The sequence below is a fragment of the Coregonus clupeaformis genome, chromosome 26 (genome assembly GCF_020615455.1).
Source record: "Coregonus clupeaformis isolate EN_2021a chromosome 26, ASM2061545v1, whole genome shotgun sequence".
NCBI classification, from domain to species: domain Eukaryota; kingdom Metazoa; phylum Chordata; class Actinopteri; order Salmoniformes; family Salmonidae; genus Coregonus; species Coregonus clupeaformis.
Window position 1 is genome coordinate 36926565 of NC_059217.1, and position 25028 is coordinate 36951592.

Here is a 25028-nt window from a genome sequence, read left to right on the forward strand (position 1 = left end):
ACCCACGGGATGGTTTTTCAATACCGTTGAAACTATTTATTTGAAGTTTTTCTATACATTTTAATATTTGTAGATACTTTTTAAGTAAATACCTGCAGTCAACTTGTGCAATGTGTTAGAAAATTAAGCAGATTGCATTCTTAATTTCACCTGTCACATTGTGTTACATTATTAAGATTACCGTAGTTCCCCAGAACTGTTGAGCCAGTCACGTGTTTGTTTGTAAATAGCACAACTGGAGACAGCAGGCGCAGGTGAGTCCAGCTGTGTATTGACAGGGGTTACGTTTTATATTGAAAGTCAACAGTTGTTTTTTGCTTCAACAGAGTGATCAGGGACGTGTAACTGTAGGTTTCCTTCACAGAAAATACATTAGTCCAACACATTCGGCAGAATATAGCTTCATTTCCATCAGATGAGAACAGAAGTGCAACGCTATTTGGCTAGCAGCAACACAAGCAGGTTAAAAGGGCTTACAATGAAAAATGAGGTCTTTTTTTTGCAAAAACTATGCAAGGCCATCATATTTCTAATGTTTATCATAGAAAGAATGTAGCCAGCTACATTTCCTAATGTTTTTCTTAAAGTGAATCTTGCATTTCACCAAAGAAAAGTAGGCTGCTACACCGAGAAAAGTACTGGAGAAAAGTATCTGCACATCAGTCAGAACACTGTCTGCTGATAGAATGCCTGTTCGTGTTCAACTGAAGCACAATATTTGTTTGATGCCAAGCAGAAATTACAATAAGAATCATTTTAGATCTGCGTTTATAAAACGCAGCAAGATATTTCTTTTTCGTTTTATATTTTTTTCCTGCTTGAAAAACGAATTATTCTGCATTAACGTGACCCTTATGTTTAATTTGGTAGTTATCAAAGTAAGTGGCTGAATTAATAAGGTGATTGTGCATCATATTGTGTTGTGTTTCTGCCGTGTTTGAGAAGTCAAAGCCCTTTGGATTAGTTATCTGTACAGCTGCCACAGCTATCTTTTGATTACCTTGAATTTTTCCTCCTCTCCGTTCTCGGCCCGTCTGCTCCTCCCCCATCGGCCAGTCTGCTCCTCCCCCATCTTCTTTGAGCAGAGCAGGCAGTTCCGTTGCCCTAGCGACTCCAGACTGCACACAGACACAGCATGTACGCATGCTGCTCCAGAGCCAGTTCTGTTCATTTGCACAATTTCTCTCGTTCAAATTCACTTGTAAATGTCCAAAGTCACCAATTAATTACTTTCAATAGCACCAATATATATATATATATATATATATATATATATATATATATATGTGTGTGTGTATAACTTCATGATCTGGACTGTCTTTTCATAAAAACATTTTTGTGTGTTTGTTCTCGTTAACATATTTAGCTAGCATCCTCCATGTAAATTCGCTATTATTTGTGCTAATTCTGTTAGCATTCTGGTAATAGACTCCCAATTAGCTTCTTTTTTTTTTTTGCTCCCTCTTGTGTACTAAGCCGGTAATACCATAAATTCCGGCATGAGAGAAGGACGTTATGATGATATGAAAATCTGGATACCGCCCAACCCTAGTCTAGTATCCCCTAAAATCACCTTTCTTGCTCACGTAGAAACTGAAGTCATCAGGAACCTCTCTGTCTCTGAAATCACAACATCATCTGTGTCTCTAAACTGGATTGAACCATTGGGAAACAGCTCCTTTCATAGAGTAGAGTGGACCGATGGCAGTAGAGAATTGAATAGAACTACCAATGAGGCAGCCTTTAATGTAACTGAGCTGACTGCTGGAGTGCAGTACAGACTCATGGTTACTGCAGTCGCTGCTGATAAGACTACTGAAGGATTACCCATCATTTTTAACCAGTATATCCGTCAGTCACTGTAGTTTTGGTTCACATAATTCTCTCTTGAGAAGGGAGTGTAGACTCCCAACTGATCCGGAATATTTTAGGAAATATGTTTATCTGCATTCAACTGCAAATTATGTTATTTGGAATGACGGCAACAATTTGTTAAATTAATATAGGGGAAACACTGCATGTTGTATTTGATATATTTGTTCAGAAGTTCTTCTTGTTTATTTGATGGTATTTGTATCAAAGACTAGTGTTTAGTGCCATTGTTTTGTCCAGATTTACACATACTCTCTTACAATGTGTGCTGGATTGCACAAGTCAGCCTGCAATGTTAATGTTTGAAGACACCCTATTGTCTTTTGTCCCTCAAACCCTCTTTCTTACACGCACAGAGCCCGCAATCATCAGAAACCTCACTGTCACTGAAATCACAAAATCATCTGTGTCTCTGAGCTGGATTGAGCCGTTGGGAAACAGATCCTTCTATAGAATAGAATGGACTAATGGCGGTAGAGATATGAATACAACTACCAATGAGACAGCCTTTAATGTAACTGAGCTAACTGCTGGAGGGAAGTACACATTCAAGGTCACTGCAGTGGCTGGTGATAATATAACTAAAGGAAATGCTCAGGAGAAAGCACTCTTTACAAGTAAGCCTTTTCATTGGAATGGTGTTAATGTTTTCTCTGAAGTGGAACCATGTAATGATTATGTTAATATCTGTATTGAACAATGAGAGGGCAATAAGAGGAAGGGTAAAGTCCTCTTTGTTTTTGGAACCAGAAGTGATGGAATCCTGTAATAGAGTACTGTAGGTAGGTACTAAGTAACCTAATGGTATGGTCTTCTCCCAAAATGTACATTTCTTGCATGCACAGAACCTGAAGTCATCAGGAACCTCACTGTCTCTGAAATCACAACATCATCTGTGTCTCTGAGCTGGATTGAACCATTGGGAAACAGATCCTTCTACAGAGTAGAATGGACTGGTGGCGTTAGAGATATGAATACAACTACCAAGGAGACAGCCTTTAACGTAACTGAGCTGACTGCTGGAGTGAAGTACACATTCAGGGTCACTGCAGTGGCTGGAGATGAGATGACTGAAGGCAAAACTATCAGTGTTTCACTCTTTACAAGTAAGATGAAGTTTAAATTGTCTGGGCTTTATTTCTTAACTGCTTCATGCAACATTCTGTATCTGATGTTCTTGAGTAGCGGAACTCTTGGTATTAATGGACATTTTTCATGTCTAGAGGCTGATCCATCCCTCTGGACAGTGTATATTGGGGCCTTTAAAGGGCCTGTGTAGTCACAAATGCGATTTTCCTGTGTTTTATATACTGTATATATTTCCACACTATGAGGGTGGAATAATACTCTGAAAATGTGAAAATTATGATAATTCCCTTTTAGTGTAGGAGCTGTTTGAAAAGACCGCCTGAAATGTCTTTCTGTTTTGGTGGGATGGAGTTTTGGCCTGCCGTGTGACATCACCAGGCGGTACATTTTTAAAAAGACCAATAAGAAAGAGTTCCAACCCTCTCTGCCAATAACAGCTAGTTTCAGTTTTCCCCTCCCCATTCAGACCTCTCCCAGACAGTCCTAGCTCAATTCTTGCTTGAGAAATTGCTCTTTGCTAAAAAGCTATTTTTATTCATTTTTGACCATTTTAATTGAAAACAATCAAAGTAAGGTACTTAATTGTTACCCAGAAATGATTTGATATTGAGATAGAAATGGCAGCATTGGACTTTTAATACTGATGTCTTTGAAGATATAATATTGTCTAGTGTAGGCTTTTGCGGTATACCGTATTTACCGTATACCGGGGTATTATGAAATAGCCACGGGATGGTTTTTCAATACCGTTGAAACTATTTATTTGAAGTTTTTCTATACATTTTAATATTTGTAGATACTTTTTAAGTAAATACCTGCAGTCAACTTGTGCAATGTGTTAGAAAATTAAGCAGATTGCATTCTTAATTTCACCTGTCACATTGTGTTACATTATTAAGATTACCGTAGTTCCCCAGAACTGTTGAGCCAGTCACGTGTTTGTTTGTAAATAGCACAACTGGAGACAGCAGGCGCAGGTGAGTCCAGCTGTGTATTGACAGGGGTTACGTTTTATATTGAAAGTCAACAGTTGTTTTTTGCTTCAACAGAGTGATCAGGGACGTGTAACTGTAGTTTTCCTTCACAGAAAATACATTAGTCCAACACATTCGGCAGAATATAGCTTCATTTCCATCAGATGAGAACAGAAGTGCAACGCTATTTGGCTAGCAGCAACACAAGCAGGTTAAAAGGGCTTACAATGAAAAATGAGGTCTTTTTTTTGCAAAAACTATTTAAGGCCATCATATTTATAATGTTTATCATAGAAAGAATGTAGCCAGCTACATTTCCTAATGTTTTTCTTAAAGTGAATCTTGCATTTCACCAAAGAAAAGTAGGCTGGCTACACCGAGAAAAGTACTGGAGGAAAGTATCTGCACATCAGTCAGAACACTGTCTGCTGATAGAATGCCTGTTCGTGTTCAACTGAAGCACAATATTTGTTTGATGCCGAGCAGAAATTACAATAAGAATCATTTTAGATCTGCGTTTATAAAACGCAGCAAGATATTTCTTTTTCGTTTTATATTTTTTTCCTGCTTGAAAAACGAATTATTCTGCATTAACGTGACCCTTATGTTTAATTTGGTAGTTATCAAAGTAAGTGGCTGAATTAATAAGGTGATTGTGGATCATATTGTGTTGTGTTTCTGCCGTGTTTGAGAAGTCAAAGCCCTTTGGATTAGTTATCTGTACAGCTGCCACAGCTATCTTTTGATTTCCTTGAGTTTTTCCTCCTCTCCGTTCTCGGCCCGTCTGCTCCTCCCCCATCGGCCAGTCTGCTCCTCCCCCATCTTCTTTGAGCAGAGCAGGCAGTTCCGTTGCCCTAGCGACTCCAGACTGCACACAGACACAGCATGTACGCATGCTGCTCCAGAGCCAGTTCTGTTCATTTGCACAATTTCTCTCGTTCAAATTCACTTGTAAATGTCCAAAGTCACCAATTAATTACTTTCAATAGCACCAATATATATATATATATATATATATATATATATATATATATATATCAGTGGGGCAAAAAAGTATTTAGTCAGCCACCAATTGTGCAAGTTCTCCCACTTAAAAAGATGAGAGAGGCCTATAAATTTAATCATAGGTACACGTCAACTATGACAGACAAAATTAGAAAAAAAAATCCAGAAAATCACATTGTAGGATTTTTTATGAATTTATTTGCAAATTATGGTGGAAAATAAGTATTTGGTCAATAACAAAAGTTTCTCAATACTTTGTTATATACCCTTTGTTGGCAATGACACAGGTCAAATGTTTTCTGTATGTCTTCACAAGGTTTTCATACACTGTTGCTGGTATTTTGGCCCATTCCTCCATGCAGATCTCCTCTAGAGCAGTGATGTTTTGGGGCTGTCGCTGGGCAACACAGACTTTCAACTCCCTCCAAAGATTTTCTATGGGGTTGAGATCTGGAGACTGGCTAGGCCACTCCAGGACCTTGAAATGCTTCTTACGAAGCCACTCCTTCGTTACCCGGGCGGTTTGTTTGGGATCATTGTCATGCTGAAAGACCCAGCCACGTTTCATCTTCAATGCCCTTGCTGATGGAAGGAGGTTTTCACTCAAAATCTCACGATACATGGCCCCATTCATTCTTTCCTTTACACGAATCAGTCGTCCTGGTCCCTTTGCAGAAAAACAGCCCCAAAGCATGATGTTTCCACCCCCACGCTTCACAGTAGGTATGGTGTTCTTTGGATGCAACTCAGCATTCTTTGTCCTCCAAACACGACGAGTTGAGTTTTTACCAAAAAGTTCTATTTTGGTTTCATATGACATTCTCCCAATCCTCTTCTGGATCATCCAAATGCACTCTAGCAAACTTCAGACGGGCCTGGACATGTACTGGCTTAAGCAGGGGGACACGTCTAGAACTGCAGGATTTGAGTCCCTGGCGGCGTAGTGTGTTACTGATGGTAGGCTTTGTTACTTTGGTCCCAGCTCTCTGCAGGTCATTCACTAGGTCCCCCCGTGTGGTTCTGGGATTTTTGCTCACCGTTCTTGTGATCATTTTGACCCCACGGGGTGAGATCTTGCGTGGAGCCCCAGATCGAGGGAGATTATCAGTGGTCTTGTATGTCTTCCATTTCCTAATATTTGCTCCCACAGTTGATTTCTTCAAACCAAGCTGCTTACCTATTGCAGATTCAGTCTTCCCAGCCTGGTGCAGGTCTACAATTTTGTTTCTGGTGTCCTTTGACAGCTCTTTGGTCTTGGCCATAGTGGAGTTTGGAGTGTGACTGTTTGAGGTTGTGGACAGGTGTCTTTTATACTGATAACAAGTTCAAACAGGTGCCATTAATACAGGTAACAAGTGGAGGACAGAAGAGCCTCTTAAAGAAGAAGTTACAGGTCTATGAGAGCCAGAAATCTTGCTTGTTTGTAGGTGACCAAATACTTATTTTCCACCATAATTTGCAAATAAATTCATTAAAAATCCTACAATGTGATTTTCTGGAATTTGTTTTCTCAATTTGTCTGTCATAGTTGACGTGTACCTATGATGAAAATTACAGGCCTCTCTCATCTTTTTAAGTGGGAGAACTTGCACAATTGGTGGCTGACTAAATACTTTTTTTCCCCACTGTATATATATATATATATATATATATATATATATATATGTGTGTGTATAACTTCATGATCTGGACTGTCTTTTCATAAAAACATTTTTGTGTGTTTGTTCTCGTTAACATATTTAGCTAGCATCCTCCATGTAAATTCGCGATTATTTGTGCTAATTCTGTTAGCATTCTGGTAATAGACTCCCAATTAGCTTCTTTTTTTTTTTGCTCCCTCTTGTGTACTAAGCCGGTAATACCGTAAATTCCGGCATGAGAGAAGGACGTTATGATGATATGAAAATCTGGATACCGCCCAACCCTAGTCTAGTATCCCCTAAAATCACCTTTCTTGCTCACGTGGAAACTGAAGTCATCAGGAACCTCTCTGTCTCTGAAATCACAACATCATCTGTGTCTCTAAACTGGATTGAACCATTGGGAAACAGCTCCTTCCATAGAATAGAGTGGACCGATGGCAGTAGAGAATTGAATAGAACTACCAATGAGACAGCCTTTAATGTAACTGAGCTGACTGCTGGAGTGCAGTACAGACTCATGGTTACTGCAGTCGCTGCTGATAAGACTACTGAAGGATTACCCATCATTTTTAACCAGTATATCCGTCAGTCACTGTAGTTTTGGTTCACATAATTCTCTCTTGAGAAGGGAGTGTAGACTCCAACTGATCCGGAATATTTTAGGAAATATGTTTATCTGCATTCAACTGCAAATTATATTCTTTGGAATGGCGGCAACAATTTGTTAAATTAATATAGGGGAAACACTGCATGTTGTATTTGATATATTTGTTCAGAAGTTCTTCTTGTTTATTTGATGGTATTTTTATCAAAGACTAGTGTTTAGTGCCATTGTTTTGTCCAGATTTACACATACTCTCTTACAATGTGTGCTGGATTGCACAAGTCAGCCTGCAATGTTAATGTTTGAAGACACCCTATTGTCTTTTGTCCCTCAAACCCTCTTTCTTACACGCACAGAGCCCGCAATCATCAGAAACCTCACTGTCAATGAAATCACAACATCATCTGTGTCTCTGAGCTGGATTGAGCCGTTGGGAAACAGATCCTTCTATAGAATAGAATGGACTAATGGCGGTAGAGATATGAATACAACTACCAATGAGACAGCCTTTAATGTAACTGAGCTAACTGCTGGAGGGAAGTACACATTCAAGGTCACTGCAGTGGCTGGTGATAATATAACTAAAGGAAATGCTCAGGAGAAAGCACTCTTTACAAGTAAGCCTTTTCATTGGAATGGTGTTAATGTTTTCTCTGAAGTGGAACCATGTAATGATTATGTTAATATCTGTATTGAACAATGAGAGGGCAATAAGAGGAAGGGTAAAGTCCTCTTTGTTTTTTGGAACCAGAAGTGATGGAATCCTGTAATAGAGTACTGTAGGTAGGTACTAAGTAACCTAATGGTATGGTCTTCTCCCAAAATGTACATTTCTTGCATGCACAGAACCTGAAGTCATCAGGAACCTCACTGTCTCTGAAATCACAACATCATCTGTGTCTCTGAGCTGGATTGAACCATTGGGAAACAGATCCTTCTACAGAGTAGAATGGACTGGTGGCGTTAGAGATATGAATACAACTACCAAGGAGACAGCCTTTAACGTAACTGAGCTGACTGCTGGAGTGAAGTACACATTCAGGGTCACTGCAGTGGCTGGAGATGAGATGACTGAAGGCAAAACTATCAGTGTTTCACTCTTTACAAGTAAGATGAAGTTTAAATTGTCTGGGCTTTATTTCTTAACTGCTTCATGCAACATTCTGTATCTGATGTTCTTGAGTAGCGGAACTCTTGGTATTAATGGACATTTTTCATGTCTAGAGGCTGATCCATCCCTCTGGACAGTGTATATTGGGGCCTTTAAAGGGCCTGTGTAGTCACAAATGCGATTTTCCTGTGTTTTATATACTGTATATATTTCCACACTATGAGGGTGGAATAATACTCTGAAAATGTGAAAATTATGATAATTCCCTTTTTAGTGTAGGAGCTGTTTGAAAAGACCGCCTGAAATGTCTTTCTGTTTTGGTGGGATGGAGTTTTGGCCTGCCGTGTGACATCACCAGGCGGTACATTTTTAAAAAGACCAATAAGAAAGAGTTCCAACCCTCTCTGCCAATAACAGCTAGTTTCAGTTTTCCCCTCCCCATTCAGACCTCTCCCAGACAGTCCTAGCTCAATTCTTGCTTGAGAAATTGCTCTTTGCTAAAAAGCTATTTTTATTCATTTTTGACCATTTTAATTGAAAACAATCAAAGTAAGGTACTTAATTGTTACCCAGAAATGATTTGATATTGAGATAGAAATGGCAGCATTGGACTTTTAATACTGATGTCTTTGAAGATATAATATTGTCTAGTGTAGGCTTTTGCGGTATACCGTATTTACCGTATACCGGGTATTATGAAATAGCCACGGGATGGTTTTTCAATACCGTTGAAACTATTTATTTGAAGTTTTTCTATACATTTTAATATTTGTAGATACTTTTTAAGTAAATACCTGCAGTCAACTTGTGCAATGTGTTAGAAAATTAAGCAGATTGCATTCTTAATTTCACCTGACACATTGTGTTACATTATTAAGATTACCGTAGTTCCCCAGAACTGTTGAGCCAGTCACGTGTTTGTTTGTAAATAGCACAACTGGAGACAGCAGGCGCAGGTGAGTCCAGCTGTGTATTGACAGGGGTTACGTTTTATATTGAAAGTCAACAGTTGTTTTTTGCTTCAACAGAGTGATCAGGGACGTGTAACTATAGTTTTCCTTCACAGAAAATACATTAGTCCAACACATTCGGCAGAATATAGCTTCATTTCCATCAGATGAGAACAGAAGTGCAACGCTATTTGGTTAGCAGCAACACAAGCAGGTTAAAAGGGCTTACAATGAAAAATGAGGTCTTTTTTTTTGCAAAAACTATGCAAGGCCATCATATTTCTAATGTTTATCATAGAAAGAATGTAGCCAGCTACATTTCCTAATGTTTTTCTTAAAGTGAATCTTGCATTTCACCAAAGAAAAGTAGGCTGGCTACACCGAGAAAAGTACTGGAGGAAAGTATCTGCACATCAGTCAGAACACTGTCTGCTGATAGAATGCCTGTTCGTGTTCAACTGAAGCACAATATTTGTTTGATGCCGAGCAGAAATTACAATAAGAATCATTTTAGATCTGCGTTTATAAAACGCAGCAAGATATTTCTTTTTCGTTTTATATTTTTTTCCTGCTTGAAAAACGAATTATTCTGCATTAACGTGACCCTTATGTTTAATTTGGTAGTTATCAAAGTAAGTGGCTGAATTAATAAGGTGATTGTGGATCATATTGTGTTGTGTTTCTGCCGTGTTTGAGAAGTCAAAGCCCTTTGGATTAGTTATCTGTACAGCTGCCACAGCTATCTTTTGATTTCCTTGAGTTTTTCCTCCTCTCCGTTCTCGGCCCGTCTGCTCCTCCCCCATCGGCCAGTCTGCTCCTCCCCCATCTTCTTTGAGCAGAGCAGGCAGTTCCCGTTGCCCTAGCGACTCCAGACTGCACACAGACACAGCATGTACGCATGCTGCTCCAGAGCCAGTTCTGTTCATTTGCACAATTTCTCTCGTTCAAATTCACTTGTAAATGTCCAAAGTCACCAATTAATTACTTTCAATAGCACCAATATATATATATATATATATATATATATATATATGTGTGTGTATAACTTCATGATCTGGACTGTCTTTTCATAAAAACATTTTTGTGTGTTTGTTCTCGTTAACATATTTAGCTAGCATCCTCCATGTAAATTCGCGATTATTTGTGCTAATTCTGTTAGCATTCTGGTAATAGACTCCCAATTAGCTTCTTTTTTTTTGCTCCCTCTTGTGTACTAAGCCCGGTAATACCGTAAATTCCGGCATGAGAGAAGGACGTTATGATGATATGAAAATCTGGATACCGCCCAACCCTAGTCTAGTATCCCTAAAATCACCTTTCTTGCTCACGTGGAAACTGAAGTCATCAGGAACCTCTCTGTCTCTGAAATCACAACATCATCTGTGTCTCTAAACTGGATTGAACCATTGGGAAACAGCTCCTTCCATAGAATAGAGTGGACCGATGGCAGTAGAGAATTGAATAGAACTACCAATGAGACAGCCTTTAATGTAACTGAGCTGACTGCTGGAGTGCAGTACAGACTCATGGTTACTGCAGTCGCTGCTGATAAGACTACTGAAGGATTACCCATCATTTTTAACCAGTATATCCGTCAGTCACTGTAGTTTTGGTTCACATAATTCTCTCTTGAGAAGGGAGTGTAGACTCCAACTGATCCGGAATATTTTAGGAAATATGTTTATCTGCATTCAACTGCAAATTATATTCTTTGGAATGGCGGCAACAATTTGTTAAATTAATATAGGGGAAACACTGCATGTTGTATTTGATATATTTGTTCAGAAGTTCTTCTTGTTTATTTGATGGTATTTTTATCAAAGACTAGTGTTTAGTGCCATTGTTTTGTCCAGATTTACACATACTCTCTTACAATGTGTGCTGGATTGCACAAGTCAGCCTGCAATGTTAATGTTTGAAGACACCCTATTGTCTTTTGTCCCTCAAACCCTCTTTCTTACACGCACAGAGCCCGCAATCATCAGAAACCTCACTGTCAATGAAATCACAACATCATCTGTGTCTCTGAGCTGGATTGAGCCGTTGGGAAACAGATCCTTCTATAGAATAGAATGGACTAATGGCGGTAGAGATATGAATACAACTACCAATGAGACAGCCTTTAATGTAACTGAGCTAACTGCTGGAGTGAAGTACACATTCAAGGTCACTGCAGTGGCTGGTGATAATATAACTAAAGGAAATGCTCAGGAGAAAGCACTCTTTACAAGTAAGCCTTTTCATTGGAATGGTGTTAATGTTTTCTCTGAAGTGGAACCATGTAATGATTATGTTAATATCTGTATTGAACAATGAGAGGGCAATAAGAGGAAGGGTAAAGTCCTCTTTCTTTTTTGGAACCAGAAGTGATGGAATCCTGTAATAGAGTACTGTAGGTAGGTACTAAGTAACCTAATGGTATGGTCTTCTCCCAAAATGTACATTTCTTGCATGCACAGAACCTGAAGTCATCAGGAACCTCACTGTCTCTGAAATCACAACATCATCTGTGTCTCTGAGCTGGATTGAACCATTGGGAAACAGATCCTTCTACAGAGTAGAATGGACTGGTGGCGTTAGAGATATGAATACAACTACCAAGGAGACAGCCTTTAACGTAACTGAGCTGACTGCTGGAGTGAAGTACACATTCAGGGTCACTGCAGTGGCTGGAGATGAGATGACTGAAGGCAAAACTATCAGTGTTTCACTCTTTACAAGTAAGATGAAGTTTAAATTGTCTGGGCTTTATTTCTTAACTGCTTCATGCAACATTCTGTATCTGATGTTCTTGAGTAGCGGAACTCTTGGTATTAATGGACATTTTTCATGTCTAGAGGCTGATCCATCCCTCTGGACAGTGTATATTGGGGCCTTTAAAGGGCCTGTGTAGTCACAAATGCGATTTTCCTGTGTTTTATATACTGTATATATTTCCACACTATGAGGGTGGAATAATACTCTGAAAATGTGAAAATTATGATAATTCCCTTTTAGTGTAGGAGCTGTTTGAAAAGACCGCCTGAAATGTCTTTCTGTTTTGGTGGGATGGAGTTTTGGCCTGCCGTGTGACATCACCAGGCAGTACATTTGTTAAAAGACCAATAAGAAAGAGTTCCAACCCTCTCTGCCAATAACAGCTAGTTTTCAGTTTTCCCCTCCCCATTCAGACCTCTCCCAGACAGTCCTAGCTCAATTCTTGCTTGAGAAATTGCTCTTTGCTAAAAAGCTATTTTTATTCATTTTTGACCATTTTAATTGAAAACAATCAAAGTAAGGTACTTAATTGTTACCCAGAAATGATTTGATATTGAGATAGAAATGGCAGCATTGGACTTTTAATACTGATGTCTTTGAAGATATAATATTGTCTAGTGTAGGCTTTTGCGGTATACCGTATTTACCGTATACCGGGGTATTATGAAATAGCCACGGGATGGTTTTTCAATACCGTTGAAACTATTTATTTGAAGTTTTTCTATACATTTTAATATTTGTAGATACTTTTTAAGTAAATACCTGCAGTCAACTTGTGCAATGTGTTAGAAAATTAAGCAGATTGCATTCTTAATTTCACCTGTCACATTGTGTTACATTATTAAGATTACCGTAGTTCCCCAGAACTGTTGAGCCAGTCACGTGTTTGTTTGTAAATAGCACAACTGGAGACAGCAGGCGCAGGTGAGTCCAGCTGTGTATTGACAGGGGTTACGTTTTATATTGAAAGTCAACAGTTGTTTTTGCTTCAACAGAGTGATCAGGGACGTGTAACTGTAGTTTTCCTTCACAGAAAATACATTAGTCCAACACATTCGGCAGAATATAGCTTCATTTCCATCAGATGAGAACAGAAGTGCAACGCTATTTGGTTAGCAGCAACACAAGCAGGTTAAAAGGGCTTACAATGAAAAATGAGGTCTTTTTTTTTGCAAAAACTATGCAAGGCCATCATATTTCTAATGTTTATCATAGAAAGAATGTAGCCAGCTACATTTCCTAATGTTTTTCTTAAAGTGAATCTTGCATTTCACCAAAGAAAAGTAGGCTGGCTACACCGAGAAAAGTACTGGAGAAAAGTATCTGCACATCAGTCAGAACACTGTCTGCTGATAGAATGCCTGTTCATGTTCAACTGAAACACAATATTTGTTTGATGCCGAGCAGAAATTACAATAAGAATCATTTTAGGTCTGCGTTTCTAAAACGCAGCAAGATATTTCTTTTTCGTTTTATATTTTTTTCCTGCTTGAAAAACGAAGAATTCTGCATTAACGCGACCCTTACGTGTAATTCACCAATACATTATTCACCATTAATTTGTATTAGGTACAAAATAATCTGAAACACAACCAAAACAAACAGCAAACACATCCAACAAACTTGAAGATTCACAAGCTTGATGTAGCAATTGCGTGCTATAAATATGGGACCAAATGCTTAACGTTTTACTACTTTAATTCAAATATAATTGAATTTGTCCCAATACTTTTGGTCTCCTAAAATGGGGAGACTATATACAAAAAGTGCTGTAATTCTTCAACGGTTCACCCGATATGGATGAAAATACCCTCAAATTAAAGCTGACAGTCTGCACCTTAACCTCATAGTCATTGCATCATTGCAAATCCAATTTGCTAGAGTACAGAGCCGAAAACAACAAAAACATTTTCACTATCCCAATACTTTGGGAGCTCACTGTATATATTTTATTTAATTATGTTCTTTGGAATGGCGGCAACAATTTGTTAAATGAATATAGGGGAAACACTGCATGTTGTATTTGATATCTTTGTTCAGAAGTTCTTCTTGTTTATTTGATTATATTTTTATCAAAGACTAGTGTTGAGTGCCATTGTTTTGTCCAGATTTACACATACTCTCTTACAATGTGTGCTGGATTGCACAAGTCAGCCTGCAATGTTAATGTTTGAAGACACCCTATTGTCTTTTGTCCCTCAAACCCTCTTTCTTACACGCACAGAGCCCGCAATCATCAGAAACCTCACTGTCACTGAAATCACAACATCATCTGTGTCTCTGAGCTGGATTGAACCATTGGGAAACAGATCCTTCTACAGAGTAGAATGGACTGGTGGCGTTAGAGATATGAATACAACTACCAAGGAGACAGCCTTTAACGTAACTGAGCTGACTGCTGGAGTGAAGTACACATTCAGGGTCACTGCAGTGGCTGGAGATGAGATGACTGAAGGCAAAACAATCAGTGTTTCACTCTTTACAAGTAAGATGAAGTTTAAATTGTCTGGGCTTTATTTCTTAACTGCTTCATGCAACATTCTGTATCTGATGTTCTTGAGTAGCGGAACTCTTGGTATTAATGGACATTTTTCATGTCTAGAGGCTGATCCATCCCTCTGGACAGTGTATATTGGGGCCTTTAAAGGGCCTGTGTAGTCACAAATGTGATTTTCCTGTGTTTTATATACTGTATATATTTCCACACTATGAGGGTGGAATAATACTCTGAAAATGTGAAAATTATGATAATTCCCTTTTAGTGTAGGAGCTGTTTGAAAAGACCGCCTAAAATGTCTTTCTGTTTTGGTGGGATGGAGTTTTGGCCTGCCGTGTGACATCACCAGGCGGTAAATTTTTAAAAAGACCAATAAGAAAGAGTTCCAACCCTCTCTGCCAATAACAGCTAGTTTTCAGTTTTCCCCTCCCCATTCAGACCTCTCCCAGACAGTCCTAGCTCAATTCTTGCTTGAGAAATTGCTCTTTGCTAAAAAGCTATTTTTATTCATTTTTGACCATTTTAATTGAAAACAATCAAAGTAAGGTACTTAATTGTTACCCAGAAATGATTTGATATTGAGATAGAAATGGCAGCATTGGACTTTTAATACTAATGTCTGTGTAGGCTTTTGCGGTATACTGTATTTACCGTATACCGGGGTATTATGAAATAGCCACGGGATGGTTTTTCAATACCGTTGAAACTATTTATTTGAAGTTTTTCTATACATTTTAATATTTGTAGATACTTTTTAAGTAAATACCTGCAGTCAACTTGTGCAATGTGTTAGAAAATTAAGCAGATTGCATTCTTAATTTCACCTGTCACATTGTGTTACATTATTAAGATTACCGTAGTTCCCCAGAACTGTTGAGCCAGTCACGTGTTTGTTTGTAAATAGCACAACTGGAGACAGCAGGCGCAGGTGAGTCCAGCCGTGTATTGACAGGGGTTGCGTTTGATATTGAAAGTCAACAGTTGTTTTTTGCTTCAACAGAGTGATCAGGGACGTGTAACTGTAGTTTTCCTTCACAGAAAATACATTAGTCCAACACATTCGGCAGAATATAGCTTCATTTCCATCAGATGAGAACAGAAGTGCAACGCTTTTTGGCTAGCAGCAACACAAGCAGGTTAAAAGGGCTTACAATGAAAAATAAGGTCTTTTTTTTGCAAAAACTATGCAAGGCCATCATATTTCTAATGTTTATCATAGAAAGAATGTAGGCAGCTACATTTCCTAATGTTTTTCTTAAAGTGAATCAAAGAAAAGTAGGCTGGCTACACCGAGAAAAGTACTGGAGAAAAGTATCTGCACATCAGTCAGAACACTGTCTGCTGATAGAATGCCTGTTCGTGTTCAACTGAAGCACAATATTTGTTTGATGCCGAGCAGAAATTACAATAAGAATCATTTTAGATCTGCGTTTATAAAACGCAGCAAGATATTTCTTTTTCGTTTTATATTTTTTTCCTGCTTGAAAAACGAAGAATTCTGCATTAACGTGACCCTTATGTTTCATTTGGTAGTTATCAAAGTAAGTGGCTGAATTAATAAGGTGATTGTGCATCATATTGTGTTGTGTTTCTGCCGTGTTTGAGAAGTCAATGCCCTTTGGATTAGTTATCTGTACAGCTGCTGTAAGAAGCTGATTAAACAGCATAATCATTACACAGGTGCACCTTGTGCTGGTGACAATAAAAGGCCACTAAAATGTGCAGTTTTGTCACACGACACTATGCCAGAAATGTCTCAAGTTTGGCATGCTGACTACAGGAATGTCCACCAGAGCTTTTGCCAGAGAATTGAATGTTCATTTCTCTACCATAAGCCACCTCCAACGTCGGTTTAGAGAATTTGGCAGTACTTCCAACCGACCTCACAACCGCAGACAACTTATAGCCACTACAGCCCAGGACCTCCACATCTGCCTTTTTCACCTGCGGGATCGTCTGAGACAGCTGATGAAACTGTGGGTTTGCACAACCGAAGAATTTCTGCACAAACTGTCCGAAACCGTCTCAGGGAAGGTCATCTTCATGGTCGTCGTCCTCTCTAGGGTCTTGATCTGACTGCAGTTCGGCGTCGTTACCAACTTCAATTCGCAAATGCTCACCTTCGATGGCCACTGGCACGCTGGAGAAGTGTGCTCTTCACAGATGATTCCTGGTTTCAACTGTACCGGGCAGATGGCAGACAGCGTGTATGGTGTCACGTGGGCGAGCTATTTTTTGATGTCAATGTTGTGAACAGAGTACTCCATGGTGGCGGTGGGGTTATGATATGGGCAGGCATAAGCTACTGACAACAAACACAATTGCATTTTATCGATGGCAACTTGAATGACGAGATCCTGAGGCCCATTGTCGTGCCATTCATCCGCCACCATCACCTCATGTTTCAGTATGATAATGCACGGCCCCATGTCGCAAGGATTTGTACCCAATTCCTGGAAGCTGAAAATGTCCCAATTCTTCCATGGCCTGCATACTCACTAGACATGTCACCCATTGAGCATGTTTGGGATGCTCTGGATTGACGTGTACAACAGCGTGTTCCAGTTCCCACCAATATCCAGCAACTTTGCACAGCCATTGAAAAGGAGTGGTACAACATTCCACAGTCTACAATCAACAACCTGGTCAACTCTATGGAAAGGAGATGTGTCATGCTGCATGAGGCAAATGGTGGTCACACCAGATACTGACTGGTTTTCTTATCCACGGCCCTACCTTTAAAAAAAAAAAAAGGTTTCTGTGACCAACAGATGCATATCTGTATTCCCAGTCATGTGAAATCCATAGATTAGGGCTTAATCAATTTAAATCAAAAACATCTGTGTATCATACCCCCACGAAATGTTTTTCCCCTGTTATTGTAATATCTTAGGGATATGATATTTTTGCATCTATAACTTTCACATTCATAATTATTCACAATTTATACAGGATTATCCGTAATCATTGTTGCATTCATATTAATGTAGAATTGTTTAGAAACATTATATTCTTATTTACAATAAAAATGACTCAAATTACACAATAAATTATTCATCATTCAGTTCTATTTGGCACAAAATAATCTGTAACACAACCATAACAAACAGCAAACGCATCCAACAAACCTGAAGAGTCACGAGCTTGATGTAGCCATTTCTTGCTATGAATATGGGACCAAATACTTAACATTTTACTACTTTATTACACATATAAGTGAATTTGTACCAATACTTTTGGTCCCCTAAAATGGGGGGACTATGTACAAAAAGTGCTGTAATTTCTCAACAGTTCACCCTATATGGATGAAAATACCCTCAAATTAAAGCTGACAGGCTGCACCTTAACCTCACAGTCATTGTATCATTGCAAATCCAAAGTGCTGAAGTACAGAGCCGAAACAACAACAAAAATGTCACTGTCCCAATTATTTTGGAGCTCACTGTATGTATTTGATTTAGTCGTATTTTTTGGAGTGGCGGCAACGATTTGCTAAATGAATATAGGGGAAACACTGCATGTTGTATTTGATATCTTTGTTCAGAAGTTCTTCATGTTTATTTGATTATATTTTTATCAAAGACTAGTGTTTAGTGCCATTGTTTTGTCCAGATTTACACATACTCTCTTACAATGTGTGCTGGATTGCACAAGTCAGCCTGCAATGTTAATGTTTGAAGACACCCTATTGTCTTTTGTCCCTCAAACCCTCTTTCTTACACGCACAGAGCCCGCAATCATCAGAAACCTCACTGTCACTGAAATCACAACATCATCTGTGTTTCTGAACTGGAGTAAACCATTGGGAAACAGATCCTTCTATAGAATAGAATGGACTGGTGGCAGTAGAGATATGAATACAACTACCAATGAGACAGCCTTTAATGTTACTGAGCTAACTGCTGGAGTGAAGTACACATTCAGAGTCACTGCAGTGGCTGGAGATGGGATGACTGAAGGAGATGCTTATGTAACAAATCAAGTCACAAGTAAGTCTCACTGAAAGTTGCTCTATGTTGTCTTTTTTTTGCCTCAAACAGAGCTGGAAACTAACCTAAAAAATGTGGTGACTCTTCTCTGACATTCATCCCTTGCTCTCTTGTTCTCCACTGACATCCTTCTATCTCTTTCTCCCCTTTTAATTCTCTCACTCCTTCTATTTCACAAACAGAACCTGCGGTCATCGCACCCCCTACTGTCACTCAGAACACCATCACTCTTTCTCTGAACTGGACCCAGCCTACAGGAGTGGCATCAGGCTACTGGGTGGAGTGGTATAACGGAGGGAAAAGCGAGAGACGACTTACATCCACAACCTCTGCCATCATACAGGACCTGACTCCAGGAACCCTGTACACACTCCAGGTCTTTGCCATCGCTGAAGACAATTCAACAGAAGGCAACCCTTGCACAGTATACGTATACACAAGTACGACTAAAGCCAAAGATGCCTAAATCGTCAATTGCTAAATTTAAAATGTTTTACTTTAAAGAGGCAATCTGCAGTTCAAACCATAACAAAGCAGACGCAGACACCCCACCACTGTTTTGATGAACAGTTGAGAGATGGGGTTGTAGAAATGTAACCACTCTTGAATTCATAGACAGTGCTGTGGATGCAAGGACTGACCATCCATTAGATCAAAAGTATAGTTTTTACCATGTTTTGAGGCTATGCAGTGTTTGTTTAACATTTGAGTAAAACAAGATTATATTTGGGGTTCTGATGGGGTACAGTAGTTGAACTAATTTCATGAGGCATTCATAAGTTTTATTCTTCAAGATTCAATGGTTATACACAATACAAAAAGCATGACAAAAAGTATGTGGACACGTGTTCGTCAAACATCTCATTCCAAAATCATGGGCATTGATATAGAGTTGGTCCCCCCTTTGCTGCTATAACAGCCTCAACTCTTCTGGGAAGGCTTTCCACTAGATGTTGGAACATTACTGCGGGAACTTGCTTTCATTCAGCCTCAAGAGCATTAGTGTTGTCGGGCCATTTATGTATGGATCTCGCTTTGTGCACGGGGGCATTGTCATGCTGAAACAGCAAAGGGCCTTCCCAAACTGTTGCCACAAAGTTGGAAGAACAGAATCGTCTAGAATGCCATTGTATGCTGTAGCGTTAAGACTTCCCTTCACTGGAACTAAGGGACCTAGCTCGAACTATGAAAAACAGCCCCAGACCATTATTCCTCCTCCACCTTACTTTACAGTGGCACTATGCATTCGGGCAGGTAGCGTTCTGCTGGCATCCGCCAAACCTAGATTCGTCCATCGCACTGCCAGATGGTGAATCGTGATTCATCACTCCAGAGAACGCAATTCCACTGCTCCAATGGCCGCGAGCTTTACACCACTCCAGCCGACGCTTGGCATTGCGCATGGTGATCTTAGGCTTGTGTGAGGCTGCTCGGCCATGGAAACCCATTTCATGAAGCTCCCTTTGAACAGTTATTGTTGCTTCCAGAGGCAGCTTGGAACTCGGTAGTGAGTGTTGCAATCAAGGACAGACTATTTTTACGCGCTACACACTTCAGCATTCGGCAGTCCCGTTTTGTGAGCTTGTGTGGCCTACCACTTAGCGGCGTTTCCACTTCACAATAACAGCACTTACAGTTGACCGGGGCAGCTCTAGCAGGGCAGAAATTTGACTAATTGACTTGTTGGAAGGTGGCATCCTATGACGGTGCCATGTTGAAAGTCACTGAGCTCTTCAGTAAGGCCATTCACCAAATTATATTTTGAAGGAGGAAGCGAAGTACTTTAAGCATATGTTTTCGTTTCAGTCGCCTCCATCTCCTCTAACTGAAGCTAGTTGTATGGATTTTTTTTCTATTGATAATGTAAAATTAACAGCCATACAGAAAGAATCATGTGAAGGTGAAATTACAGAGGAGGAACTCCTGGATGCAATTAAAGACTTTAAGTCTGGGGAAAACTCCAGGGTTGGATGGAATACCAGTTGAGGTATACCAAACCTTTTTTGATATACTCAGAGGATCATTATTAGCATGTTTTAACTACTCCTATGTAAATGGTAGATTATCAGACACTCAAGAAGAAGGTCTGATTTCATTATTACTGAAACAGGATACAAGTGGTCCTCTGTAGCTCAGCTGGTAGAGCACGGCGCTTGTAACGCCAAGGTAGTGGGTTCGATCCCCGGGACCACCCATACACAAAAAAAATTATGCACGCATGACTGTAAGTCGCTTTGGATAAAAGCGTCTGCTAAATGGCATATTATTATTATTATTATAAAGATCCAGCCCATTAAAAAAATTGGAGGCCCCTTACACTTCATGGTTGTGATGCAGAAATTCTAGCAAAATGTATAGCACATAGAATTAAAAAGGTATTGTCGGACATTATTCATTCTAATCAGACAGGTTTTTTACATGGACAATACATTGGAGATAATATAAGGCAAAAAAAAATGGAACACTATGAAAAATCTGGGAAACCAGGCCTTCATAGCTGACTTTGAAAAGGCTTTTGATAAGGTACGACTGGAGTTTATATATAAATGACTGGAGCATTTACATTTTGGAGAATCTCTTATAAAATGGGTAAAATCATGTATAGTAACCCTAGGTGTAAAATAGTAAATAATGGCTATTTCTCAGAAAGTTTGAAACTGTCAAGAGGAGTAAAACAAGGCTGTCCACTATCGGCATATCTGTTAAAATCAGATCCAACAATAATATCAAGGGATTAGAAATCCAGTGCTTAAAAACAAAGGTGTCATTGTACGCTGATGATTCATGTTTTCTTTTAAATACACAACTTGAATCCTTCCACAACCTCAAAGAGCATCTAGATACATTTTCTAACCTCTCTGGATTACAACCAAATTATGATAAATGTACTATATTACGTATTGGATCACTAAAAAATAAAATTTTTACATTACCGTTTAGTTTACCAATAAAATGGTCTGATGGTGATGTGGATATACTCGGTATACATATCCCAAAATAAATAAATGATCTCACTCCAATACATTTTAATAGAAAGTTAACAAAAATAGATAAGATCTTGCTACCATGGAAAGGTAAATAAATAAAAATAAATAAAATACCTGTCTATTTGTGGAAAAATCACCCTGATTAACTCTTTAGTATTATCCCAGTTTACCTATTTGCTTATGGTCTTGCCTACGCCTAGCGAACACTTTTTTAAATTATATGAGAAAAAAATATTCCATTTTATTTGGAACGTCAAGCCAGACAAAATTAAATGGGCCTATTTATATAATGAATATGAATTCGGAGAACAGAAATGATTAAATATTAAAGCATTAGACCTATCGCTAAAAGCTTCAGTCATACAAAAATATTACTTAAATCCGAACTGGTTCTCTTGCAAATTAGTAAGATTGTCTCACCCCATGTTCAAGAATGGCCTTTTTCCCTTTATTCAGATTACAACCTCTCACTTTCAGTTATTTGAATAGGAAATCATCTCCCAAATATCACTATTTCTAAAACAAGCCACAGAAAGTTTGTTGCAATTTCAATTTAATCCTCCAGAAACAACAGAACAAATAATTCAACAAATATTGTGGTTAAACTCAAGTATACTAATTGATTAAAAAAAACATTGTTAAAAAAAAAAAAAAATGTAAAAGGTATAATCATAGGTAGGACTGGTGGAGTTATGCACATAACACAAACATATGGAAATGTCTGCTCTACCCAAAATTACAACCAAATAATTGCAGCATTACCGCAAAAATGGAAGATGAAAGTGAAAGGGGGGAAAGTAAGGAACTTGTCTGTCGGCCCTGCATTAAAGACCATCATCGGTTAAAGAACATTGTGATAAATAAAAAAGTATACCAGTTTAATTTAAGGACCAAAGGATTGACAGCCATCCCATATAGATTGCAAAATAGTTGGGAAGAGATTTTTGACGTACCAATTCCATGGCAAATGGTTTATGAACTGATACGCAAAACGACGCCGGATTCAAAACTTAGTATTTTTCCATTTAAATTATTAAAATTTACAACATTCTTGCTACCAATAGAATGTTATTTATATGGGGGATACAATCTTCCCAGCTCTGCAGATTTCGCTGCAAAGAGACAGAATCATTAGATCATTTGTTTTGGTACTGTCCATTTGTAGCTTGTTTTTGGTCACAGGTCCAGGAATGGCTGAAGGATTGCAATATTTACCTGGAGCTAACCCTGCAGATAGCACTACTGGGTGATCTGAAAAGTCATAGTCAATCGATCAATAAAATAATAATACTTTTAGCAAAAATGTTTATTTTCAATTTACAATTTGTAGAAACAATGAGAATAGAAGGGTTCAGAACTTTTGTGAAACATCACAGTACAGTTGAAAAATATATGGCAAATAGAAATCCAATATGGATGGTGTTAAGAGATAGATGGGAGAGGTTGAATGGAGCTGAAGGTTGGGACTAATAACAACTAATAACAACAAGTTAACTAATGTAAAACATACTGTGTCCATAATAAGTATATAGGTTATAGATTAAGAACTTTTGTTAAAGAGCACAGTTTGAAAGAAATGGCATATAGAAGCAAACCGGATGGACATCATGAAAATGATCGGAGCGTTTGAGGGTAGAGGAAGTTCAGGAGTAAAAACAAACAAAATAGAACTACTGTAAAATTGACTGTGTCCATAACATAGTATGTATAAGCTGGAATTAGAGGCCTAAGCGTTGTTGTTCACTAGTTTACTCCAATTAGGGGAGGGGTGGTGGGGTTGGAAAGTAATAAAGGAAAATATATTTTAAAAAAGGATATGTATATATTTGTATGTACACTACCGTTCAAAAGTTTGTGGTCACTTAGAAATGTCCTTGTTTTCGAAAGAAAAGCAATTTTCTGTCCATTAAAATAACATCAAATTGATCCGAAATACAGTGTAGACATTGTTAATGTTGTAAATGGCTATTGTAGCTGGAAATGGCTGATTTTTATGGAACACAGCAACCATCAGTCCTGTGTTCCAATGGCACGTTGTTGTTTGCTAATCCAAGTTTATCGTTTTAAAAGGCTTATTGATCATTAGAAAACCATTTTGCAATAATGTTAGCACATCTGAAAACTGTTGTGCTGATTTAAAGAAGCAATAAAACCATTTTGAGCCTGTAATCGAACCCACAATTGCTGACGCTCCAGATACTCAACTAGTCTCAAGAAGGACAGTTTTATTGCTTCTTTAATCAGCACAACAGTTTTCAGCTGTGCTAACATATTTGCAAAAGGGCTTTCTAATGATCAATTAGCCTTTTAAAACGATAAACTTGGATTAGCAAACACAACGTGCCATTGGAACACAGGACTGATGGTTGATGATAATGGGCCTATGTACGCCTATGTAGATATTCCATTAAAAATCTGCCGTTTCCAGCTACAATAGCCATTTACAACATTAACAATGTCTACACTGTATTTCTGATCAATTTGATGTTATTTTAATGGACAAAAAAATTGCTTTTCTTTCGAAAACAAGGACATTTCTAAATGACCCCAAACTTTTGATCGGTAGTTTATATATATTTGTATGTATGTATGTGTATGTGTATATGTATGTATTTATATGTGTATGTATGTATGTATGTATGTATGTATGTACAGTGAGGGGAAAAAAGTATTTGATCCCCTGCTGATTTTGTACGTTTGCCCACTGACAAAGAAATGATCAGTCTATAATTTTGAATGGTAGGTTTATTTGAACAGTGAGAGACAGAATAACCAAAACAAATCCAGAAAAACGCATGTAAAAAATTGTATGAATTGATTTGCATTTTAATGAGGGAAATAAGTATTTGACCCCCTCTCAATCAGAAAGATTTCTGGCTCCCAGGTGTCTTTTATACAGGTAACGAGCTGAGATTAGGAGCACACTCTTAAAGGGAGTGCTCCTAATCTCAGTTTGTTACCTGTATAAAAGACACCTGTCCACAGAAGCAATCAATCAATCAGATTCCAAGCTCTCCACCATGGCCAAGACCAAAGAGCTCTCCAAGGATGTCAGGGCTGGAATGGGCTACAAGACATTCGCCAAGCAGCTTGGTGAGAAGGTGACAACAGTTGGTGCGATTATTCGCAAATGGAAGAAACACAAAATAACTGTCAATCTCCCTCGGCCTGGGGCTCCATGCAAATCTCACCTCGTGGAGTTGCAATGATCATGAAAACGGTGAGGAATCAGCCCAGAACTACACAGGAGGATCTTGTCAATGATCTCAAGGCAGCTGGGACCATAGTCACCAAGAAAACAATTGGTAACACACTACGCCGTGAAGGACTGAAATCCTGCAGCGCCCGCAAGGTCCCCCTGCTCAAGAAAGTACATATACAGGGCCGTCTGAAGTTTGCCAATGAACATCTGAATGATTCAGAGGAGAACTGGGTGAAAGTGTTGTGATCAGATGAGACCAAAATCGAGCTCTTTGGCATCAACTCAACTCGCCGTGTTTGGAGGAGGAAGAATACTGCCTATGACCCCAAGAACACCATCCCCACCGTC

General features: G+C 38.7%; 1 protein-coding gene across 1 annotated transcript in view; it reads left to right on the plus strand.

Moving 5' to 3' along the window:
* LOC121540699 (receptor-type tyrosine-protein phosphatase eta) overlaps positions 1–25028 on the plus strand; it is a 44719-nt gene that overhangs the window by 3460 nt on the left and 16231 nt on the right. Inside the window, exons 3-11 of the mRNA XM_045207842.1 lie at positions 2229–2489; positions 2718–2978; positions 7544–7804; positions 8034–8294; positions 11218–11478; positions 11708–11968; positions 14230–14490; positions 18231–18491; positions 18674–18931. Of these exons, the coding sequence (XP_045063777.1) occupies positions 2229–2489; positions 2718–2978; positions 7544–7804; positions 8034–8294; positions 11218–11478; positions 11708–11968; positions 14230–14490; positions 18231–18491; positions 18674–18931 (2346 nt within the window). The remainder of the gene's footprint in view (positions 1–2228; positions 2490–2717; positions 2979–7543; positions 7805–8033; positions 8295–11217; positions 11479–11707; positions 11969–14229; positions 14491–18230; positions 18492–18673; positions 18932–25028) is intronic.